The 10,098-nt window shown below is 41.4% G+C and overlaps 1 protein-coding gene across 1 annotated transcript; it reads right to left on the bottom strand.

The window, feature by feature from the left end:
* Positions 1 to 116: 116 nt before the first annotated feature.
* On the bottom strand, positions 117 to 9,459 carry TFAM (transcription factor A, mitochondrial). Its single transcript, XM_068951032.1, has 7 exons — positions 9,340 to 9,459; positions 9,041 to 9,168; positions 6,966 to 7,036; positions 4,853 to 5,002; positions 3,341 to 3,436; positions 2,066 to 2,122; positions 117 to 1,058 (listed from the first exon to the last, which is right to left on the bottom strand). Exons 1-7 carry the CDS (start codon positions 9,405 to 9,407, stop codon positions 819 to 821), a joined length of 810 nt encoding a protein of 269 aa, XP_068807133.1. The 5' UTR covers positions 9,408 to 9,459; the 3' UTR covers positions 117 to 818.
* Between the last annotated feature and the right edge of the window lie 639 nt (positions 9,460 to 10,098).

The following is a 10,098-nucleotide window of genomic DNA, read 5'->3' on the forward strand; positions in this document are numbered from 1 at the left end:
CCCTCAGCCCGGGGCGGGGGTGTGACTGACAGCGAGCACACACCTCCCGCTGGCTCTCCCCACGGCCTAGGAGTTGCACCGCGACAGGGAAGGCCCAGGAAGAAAATAAGCAGCTCTTTAAAATGCCTCTTTTTATTACATCACAAAAATAACGCTGATACATTGTTTTTCTTGCAGGCTGTCCCCAAAAAGGACAAGAGGAAAGCAACGTTGGTATATATTCAAGCAAAACCATGGAATAAAAGTCCAATAAAGAGTCTTTTATACAAAACTCATATGGCCTTTAATTAAATGCAACTTAAATGGTATACACAGATGTTCGATACATACAAAAAGACAGATGCACAAACATAAACAAAAGTTAGTATTTTACATTTGCTGCACCTTTCATTGCAGTGTAGTACATCCTCTTCAGCTACTTTGCACGACCAGTATCATGGAGGGAATAAAAAAGAGCAGCATTAACTTAGATCTCAGCTCTTATTTACAGAACGTAGATGGTAGTACTTGCTTTCATAAAAAACGTCTTATAAAAGCTAGTGATTACCTACCACTATTGGAGGGCTTTGCTGATGTCAGTCAGCGTCACTATTCACAGCTTGATTTACCGATTATACAGTTCAGGTTCCACCTGCAGTGATTACGTCAGTCAGTTTCAAGAGATATTACCATCTCTCTTACCTGATCGCTTCTCCTACTTATGTGATGAGCCCTTTATATGTTTTCCAAACTTAAGTGCTAATGCTGACTGTAGCATTAACACAGCAGGATAAAGACACGACAATCAAAGGAGGTTAAATACAAAATACTTAACAGTTTCATTCTTCAGATTTTTTTGACTTCAATTTTGTCTTGGTTTCTCGTGACGAAGCTTTGGCAGTTTCAGCTTTCTGTACAGTTTCTGCAGTTTTCTTTACAGTTTCAGTAGTTTTCTCTTTTGGCCTTTGCTTTCTGGAACGTATCAGGTCTTCGCGTCCAAGTTCAACCATTTTTGCTTCCCAAGACTTCATTTCATTTTCGTACCGAACCTTATCGTCTTCAGCAAGCTGCAAGTATGGCTGGAAGAAAATTATATATTGACAGCTGTGAAAGTGGCTATTTCTAGAAAATTGCCATATCACTTCCTCCCCTTTTACACAAAGGCAACGTTACTAAACGACCCGGGCAGCGCACCTCTGAGGTGTTCACTTTCATCTCCAGCAAATTCAAAAAATGTCACACTTGTGCAAAAGTACAAAACCTTAACACTGAATTATGGTTATGTCAACAGATGGCCATTCCTGAATGGGAAGGTTATTCCATTTTACTACTAAGCTAAGGCTTTGTATTTGAGTACAAGTTTAGGAAAGCTGGGATACGTAAGGAACAAGAATCCAAACAGGTTTTGCTGCTTAACATATTTCAAATTCTCTCTTCAGGAAAACCACAGAACATGAACCCAGCACGTGTTCTAAGTACACATTCAAAACAGTCGGGAAGGAGGACGTTTAGGGAAAAGGACAGAAAGGTATAGAGTATTTATAAAAATTGGGGGCTGATTTTATTTCAGTATAGCACACCTCTGATTTTCACATACCCATCTGAACTGTCGTACTTCAATATCCCAAGAAAGCTGGCAGAAAAACATCCCTGAGGCACCCACTGTACTCAGCTGCACATTTCTGCAGCATTCCCCTCTGTTAACAGTGTTTCCACGACTAGCAAGCTACTACTCTGACATTAAAACAAAGTATCTTATTTTTAATTTATTAAGGGGAGGAAAAAAAAAAAAAAAACTGTTGAAAGTTATTCCATCTTCCCTCCCAGATCCCACTCAACTTCCATTCCCAGGCATACAGAACTTCCATCCTATTGGACTCGCTCACAGTTCATCAATACCGTTAAAAAAAAAAAGGTCACTACTGCCATAAAAGTAACGACAATCTTTTTCAAGATGCGTAAATAAGATGTTGGAGTATTTTCCTCAATACTGTCTCTGAGTACCCGAGTTCAACTCATTTTGTGAGAATTTAATAATTTTGTCATTTCCTGATTAGAGTAAAGCCATCAAAAACCACAGACATACCTGCTTTTGAGAACTGGATAGCTTTCGCCAATCTTCAAATAAACGCTTCAGCTTTGCCTACAAGATATTAAATATTCAAAACATTAATATGAGAATAATATTAAAGACACCACAGAGGGTTAAAGATGAATGCCACACCAGCGTAAGCCAGGTATAAGCCAATATAAAAAAGCACCCACGCAAAGTCGCAAAAGCTTCATTCCTCCATCTCTTAACCTAGGTCAGCAATAAACAACGTGGCTTGACGCATTGCTGTGCATCATGTAAGCCACGTTTACAGATAACATAAGTAAAAAGTAAGTTAAAATTACTTCACCTGCAGCAAAAGCAGACAGACAGAACGGCTGAACTAATTTATAGCAACATGATTGCATCCTAACCTACACGTCAGTTTAATTTAAAATCAAGCCGTAACTTAAGCTAAACCCACAAAAGCGTTAACCACGTTCACAGGAAGCCTTGCCTGACTTCAGGAGTATTTAGCCACGTATGTGTCAAACTGGGACGCAGCTGACTAGAGATGCCTTGTAAATAGATAACGGAGGAAAAGAACCATTTCCCATCCTTTTTCATCTGCTGCTAAACATGTTGACATCCTAATTAAACCGGTCTTACTAATTAACACCACAAGGTGTTTCTGCAAACACGACCCATCATATCCTTCATTAAACTACATTATCACCACTCCCCAGCTGCCTACCTGCATAGGGTAAGGAGGATATTAAAGACATAGCAGAGGTCTCTGATGCTTTAAGCGCAGTAATCCAGCAACGTAACTTAAACCACCCCAAAGCGCAGTTTAGTGTGGAACTTCTGACTTTGCTGAGGAACCCTTGTGTGTCCCACAGCATTGATTTTGCTATAAGAGGAACAATAATTACTACAGATACGGTAGCAGATCACCATGACAGTTTGAAAAATTCATGTATTTCTAGACTGAAACAAAGAGCAGAATTCTCTCCTTACAGGAGAGAACAGATGAAGTCTGTAGCCCTGAAGTGCAAGAAGTACAGCAGATCTTTTAAGTCTGCATATCCACACACCAGCTTGTACAGAATACACCTTCAGCAGTATATCCAGAAGATCACTATAGTCAAAAAATACCCAGCAAAGCAAAATCCAGAGATACTGAACTGTTGAACAGTTGCTTTGAAAGTACTGAATCTAAGAAAGATTTCCTGATTAAAAAAAATTTCATAGGACAACAGGTACTATTATTACTGAATAAACTTTTTTTTTTTTTTTTTTTAAAAAGAACAATCTTTCCCGGCTTACCGTAGGTGAAATTCCCTCACTTTCTTGAAAGTTTTCTGACACAAAAATGTTAAATCCACTACGAGGTCTTTTAGGTTTTCCAAGCACAGTCAATTCCTTTAAAAACAACAAAAGAAGTCATTCAATCCACCCAACATGCATTTTTCCCAAAACTGAACACATCACTTGTCTTTGTTTTTTTACAAAAAAAAGACCAGCTTCAAATTCAGTTTCTTGTATTTTGTTCTGTTAATTGGACCGTGCATCAAGGTGATCTGGTAATTCTCACCACTTCTCAAGACTAGGGCTAAACTAAACTAAGAAAAGGTAACAACTTGAATTTTCACGGACATAATAGTTCAAAAATGATTTTATCCTTGTTTAACCTCAGCCAATCAGAAACCAAATACAATATACTTCTGCTCATTCAGGAAGAAAGTCACGACAATGGGGCATCTATTCTCTTCTGAAGGCTGCGGCATTTGGTGTGAAACACCATAGGCTTGCAGAGAGAAGAGCAGTAGCTAACCTCGCGGGTGGGGAGAAGGTGGAACAGAGCCAGTAAATTTCCAGGGAAGCAGAACCAGTTTTCTGCTATCAGAATGCTTGCCTACAGGGACGACGGTGACAGAGGGGAAAGTACAATAAATTATGGATGCAACTACGCTTGCTGGTTTCCTCAGCCATAAGACTACCACTATGGACTTGGTGCTGCAAGTTAACACCTGCTTACTATGCTGCTTAAATTCCTTGTAGTGCCATACTCTTAAAATAATAATAATAAAAAAGATTAGAATGATAAAACACTTCAAGCAGAGTATTTCAAAACCCAATTCACTTCACTTCTACCAATTCGGGCAACATCACACAAGGAGCTCAGTTCACACAAATGAACAGGCTGTAACCTATTTAATTGGTTTTGCCACCGGACAAAGCACAATGTGGTATTCTTACAGATGGCTCTGTCTGTCAGGATTTATATATAAAAACAGCTAAATGGGAACAGGGAGAAGATGATCTGTATCAAGAGGTCTAAAAAACACACTAGGAGACATGCAACTATATAAGCCTAATGCAACATGTCAGCTGCTACATCGATTCTGAAGTGGCAGAACCCAGAGAAAGGCATGAAGAAAGGCTATTCCAAATGGTTATTACCCTGTAGGGGCCAAAGAAAGGACAGACACAATGTCTTTATGAAAAGCTATTTCTGGATATCTTCCCAACCAACGGACCTGTGTTGCCGGCTCAAATGTCCTCAGACAGCTTTAGGAATGCGGGAGAAAAAAGCACAGAGAAGCTACTCATGAACACAAAGATATGGGCTACTTCTGGTCTTCAAGCACAGGAAAGTCACTAAAATAAATAGTGACACCGTCTATGATTTTAATTCATGCTTTTTTTTAATGCTGAGCTTTGATTTTTTATTTCTAAATACGCCTCAACTCTGCTTTTATCTAACAACTTTTAACTAGCAGGCAAATAGACTTGTTTCCTTGAGAAAAAACTTAACTCGAAATTTGAAATACTTACTCTTTTTTCCCTGAACAACCTTCTTTTTGCCAGTCGTCGTCTCCTTTCTTCTTTCAAAGCTGCAGCCTCAGCTGGACTAAGCTGCGCTTTGTATGCGGCCAACTGCTCTTCGTATCTTTGCCAGTCTGTCTTCCTGGCTTCCTCGTAAGCCTACAACACAATCACCAACCTTAACCTGACGTTACCATTCCGCTAAGCACGGTGCTTTTAAAAGTACTGAAGAGCCAAATCCCTTCTGAAACAGTGCTGTCTGCAAGACGACGCAGATCTGGCTACATACCTAGTCAACCACCATTCAGAATCAGTGAACAGAAACAAATCCCTAAAAATGTTTTATGTGCTAGAAAACACACAGGAACACGAAGCAAGCAAATTTTTGGAGATCTTCTCTCTACCTATCATATACTGCCTTCTGTCCTCCCCTAGGAGCAATCTACGTCGAACAATCTGAGAAATAATCCACAGGGCTTGACACAAACGGAGGGGGGGGAAAAAAAAAAAAAAGCTTTAGCTGCACAAGAGTAATTTAAGCAATTTCTCGACCCTCTGTCACACATACATCCTTGTGAATGACACACGTATGAATGTCACGGTGGCACGTGGTGCAGCCCTTACTGAGGGTAAGGGATGGCCGTGTATTTCAACACGGAAGTGCCAGCACAGAAAACTGCCATCACCTCTTCACGCTGGTCATCACTCGTAGCGTAAAGTCTGGCTTGATGTGAAGTGGTTCTGACCCTTGAGAAGCTGTCAGCACGCTAAGCAACTTTTAACTAACGTATTACCTTTTATCTCCTTCTAATATCATATTCTCTCTTTTCTGTCATACGCCAATCTCAGTAACAATGCAATATACCAAATGAATAAAAGACTACTTGCATAAAAACCTAAGGTTTAGTTGAGAATTTCAGTAGTCTGCACTGTCTGGCATTCCTCTAGTGATTGTAGGAGCAGGTGGGAGGCTTATGCCTTAACTTTTCACATTTTAAATGCCATAAGCAAGGTCCACAGAACATTTTAAAACTATGGACTGTTTAAAAGCCGAAAAGCTACATGGGAATGGAAAGATCAATTATAAACAGATAGGAAGATGCTAGACTAACTCAAAAAACACAATAAAACCCAGACCAGACTTTTCCAAATAGTTTGTGGTTTGGCACCATCTAAATACAAGAATATTTGGCATAGGAATAACCAGACAAGCACTAAGGCCTTTACTAGCCCAGAAAATCTAGCAGCAAAAACAAACACTGGCCACAGAGCAAAAAGGTAGGAGTAATGACACCCGAAACAGCATAAAACTGAAAAATAGCGGCTCACCAAAATGAAAGCAGACACTGCATGCTGAGAAAGAAAGTCACAAGAGTGCTTAAGGCAGAGGCCTAGAAAAACACTGGGGAAAAAGTACTTCTTCTAGAAAATAGTTAGACGAGATTAGATGTTCTTGAGAGCGATCAACCCCAAGACAAAATTATTTTGCTAACTGCAGTCAAGAAAGAATAGACATTCTTTTGCTACAAAAGGCATTTCTATTCAACAACGATTAGCAATTGCATTCATAGGCCTGTTTTACATTATCCCTTGAAGCTGCTACCGTTAAAAAAAAAAATTAAAGAAACTTCACTACCTATAGCAAAAGATGAGTCAAGCAGATGAAACTTAAAGAAAGGCACCTTTGAATTAGGTCTGCAGTTATCACCAAACCATTAAAAAGAGTCAGTCCTTTCACCAAAAATTAAATCGCATCTCACCTAACTTAAGCATAGGAAAGCAGAATGCTTTTGTTATTACACATTAATGCACACCTGTATAATAGCCATTCAGAAAGAAACTCGGTGTCAGTTTTCAGCCGTACAACCAAGTACGGCAAGCTTTGTGTCATTTGTTTCTTTCCGGCACTAGATTAAAAATATGATCATATAGAGAATTATCAAAATCTGTCCCCCCGCCCCAGTACTTCAAAGCCCTCAGTTCTCTCCAGAATTGTTATGCCTCTACTTTTGTATGCAAGCACTTTTTTTTTTTTTTATTTTAAATGGAGGACATCAAACCAGGTAAAATGACCAGTAAGATTCTATACAATCCTAAACACACAGGGGGGAAGCACACTTACTTGTTTCTCCGATACTGGTAATTCCTTCCAAGCACCTGCCATTTTTTTAACCAGCTCCATATTAGTCATTTCTGTACATTAAAAATAGAAAGCAAGAAATGTTCAATAATGTATTCCTTCAATTCTCCCCAGGAGAGAAGTTGTCACTAATACCTCTTCCCTGTACAAATATATTTTCTTCTTTTTATAAACTTGTTTACTTACTGTGGCAGCTAACAGGAACTATGATTTTGGGGGAGAAAAGTCTCTGCTCTTAGTTCAAACTCTAATGAAACATGCAGTTATAAAGGAAACACCACTTCCAAGACAGACATCTATCACCAATCTACAAAAGTTTCTCTTTTAAGTTGGCTCCTTTTCTAGGATGCAAGATGATCTGAACTTGGGCAGGGCGGCGGAGGAGGAGGAAGTTTTATTTCTTAAGTTTTTACTCAATTTACCTTGTACATACCACAAAAATCAAATTTCTAGTTCCCAGGTTTTGGCAAACATGCTTGATCTCTATGAAAATTAGGTCCCTTATCTATAATACTATTCAACAAGGATTAAAAAAAAAGTCACCTCCTTCTCCCACAATCAGAATTACAGACAGTGACTTGAATTTGCTTAATTTCTCAGCTGACTGGCTTTCTGACTCTTTCACTATTCTCATTTGATGCACTTTTCAGTCTTACACTACTTCAATGTCAAACAAGACCTGAAGTAGTTGAGGGGGAAGGAGAGGAGGCAAAGAGGATATAAGCTTTTCCTTTCTTGAAAAATCTTTCCAGGTTTTCCCTATGCTTCATCCTAAAAGAAAAGGGATAGATCCAGAATTGGGGGGGGGGGGCTGAAGAGGGGGGACACCCACACACCACCCCCAACGGACAGACCAGGGGAGTTCTTGGTCCAGATATACCATTCTTAAAACTTTTGAAAATTGTATGTTTTGCCAATCAAAATAGGAAAAAAAAAACCCAGGTTACTGAAGATTACTTCTGCTAGAACTAGAAACCAAAAAGATAGCAATCTCACTTCATAGGATAAAGTGCATGTATTTGTAGATTATTCAAGTTCTGGAAAGAGACAGCAAAATATTGGTCTTCAGGTACGTAATTGCAACAATATCTCCAAGCTCAGTGTCTCAATATTTTAGACTGTTAAGGTCTTGAACTACTGAGCCAAAAAAAATTAAAAAAAAATCAAAGTTTCAAGTTCTTTTCCCAGCTCAAGTTAACCTCACAACTTGCCCGATATGATAATAGCTCTTTAAACCTTTTAACCTAACTTAGACATAGTTGTACTACATTTCCTCATTCCTACAGTATTTTCTGTATCAGCAGGGCTTTCTGTTTTGCTGTCCTCTGCGTGCAATTAAGAGTGATCACATTTACTATCATAAACTTTATTTTTAGGCGACTAAACATACTCACAGAAAGCCACTTGCCTCTAAATATAGTTACATGTTGCTAACAGCCCAATACATATAGTTTTAAAGTTACTAGCAAAGCATCAAAATAAAAAACAGGTGCAGCTCATTGTATCAACAAAAATGTATTTCAAACATGCACAGATTCAAAATTAACCGAAAAACACTCATCACTGTTAACACAAACGGCTCAAGAGGGTTCTTTCCTTCAAACTTTTTAAAAGTGACATGCAAACGTTTACTCCGCCTTAGTTGAGCCATTAAGTATAAAAGACTATGCTAACACAAGCATGAGCAGTAGGTACAGTAACCTTGAGCTTACTTTGCGTTACTGATAATAAGATGTCTTTGGTCTCCTAACATGACAGTAACGTTTCTTAGTTACTCCTACGACACTTAATGTATTAAAAAATGTATCAATACAAAAAATTGTATATATACACACACACACATATAAAGCATATATATTTCACGTCCATATGTATGCTACACCTTTTTGCTTTAATCACACACCAGAGAAAAAACCCTCAATGCATGTAAAGTAATAGTAGCTTCACAACAAAACCTATGGCACGCTCGACGCTTTTAAGACGTTACATTTCTAAAAGCAAAACAAAACCGATCACGAGTAAATACTGCGGCACCTAATTCCATTAAGATCCCGTACCTGGGTTTTTTTGCCGGAAGACCGAATGATTCTCCTTCAGAAAACGGAAATAGGCCGTTAAAGGTCGCTTTGGGCGCTCGTGGGAGCTGATCCGCCTCGAAAAGCCCTTCTCCACCGACAGCGTGACGCTACAACGGCAGCACAAAGCCACAGCCCGTTACCACAGCCCCTTACCCGCCGCCGCGCCAGGCCGCGCCGCCGCCGCCGCCGGCAGCGCCGGGGGGGGGGGGCGGCAGGAGCCCCCGCCCGCCCAGCCAGACCCCCGCCGCCCCGCCCCCGCCCCCGCCCCCGCCGGGCACCTGAGGAGCCGCTGCGCGCCGGGGACGAGGGCCGCGGCCCGGCCCAGCAGCGCCAGCGCCGCCGCCATGCCGCCCTCCCGCCCAGCCGAGCGCGCACGCGCAGCTGGCGCCGCCGCCGCGCGGCATGCTGGGACAGGGCCGGCCGCGCGCAGGCCTCCCGGCGCCGAGGCAGCGGATTGGCTCGGCGGCGCCAGGGCGGGAAGCGGCCCCAGGCCAGGCCAGGCCGGGCCGCCGCCATGGGCCGGGCCGCCCCGCTCCTCGCTTATCCCGCCCCGGGGGCGGCCCCGCCGGCCTTTCCCCGAAAAACAACACCCCCCCGCCGAACCCGGAGCACTGCCTCTTCTCACAGCAGTCGTCCCCGCCTCGCTGGTTTAGTGCATGTCCAAGGCAGCTTAAAAAAAAAAAAATATATATATATATACACACACACACATCAAAATACAAACATGTAGTAAAACATCACCCCAAACCCCAGCCCCGGCGCCCTTCAGCAACCGTCGTGAAGTTTAAGCCCGGTTATTTACCCAGCAAAGCAGCCCTTAAGAGAGGCACACACGTCTTCTCGTGGTTTCCTTCCAAGTTTATTTTCGCTTAGGCCCTCAGGTGATATAAGCAGGCAGAAAATAACACACAGATCAAAAAGTAATTAAACAGAAGGTGATGAGCAGGATACTTTCAGTCATTCCCTCTTAATAAAACGCTTTCAGCTGTGGAAGTGTCCGACGCAGAGCACAGGACAACCACACGCCTGAACCAGGA

This window comes from Struthio camelus, chromosome 7 (assembly GCF_040807025.1).
Source record: "Struthio camelus isolate bStrCam1 chromosome 7, bStrCam1.hap1, whole genome shotgun sequence".
NCBI classification, from domain to species: Eukaryota; Metazoa; Chordata; class Aves; order Struthioniformes; family Struthionidae; genus Struthio; species Struthio camelus.

Coding starts and splice junctions, on each gene's coding strand:
- TFAM (XM_068951032.1), bottom strand. CDS start 9,407: ATGGCGGCGGCGCTGGCGCTGCTGGGCCGGGCCGCGGCCCTCGTCCCC. Junction 2,123..3,340: donor GTGAGGGAATTTCACCTACG/GTAAGCCGGGAA, acceptor AATATCTTGTAG/GCAAAGCTGAAGCGTTTATT. Junction 1,059..2,065: donor TATCCAGTTCTCAAAAGCAG/GTATGTCTGTGG, acceptor ATTTTCTTCCAG/CCATACTTGCAGCTTGCTGA.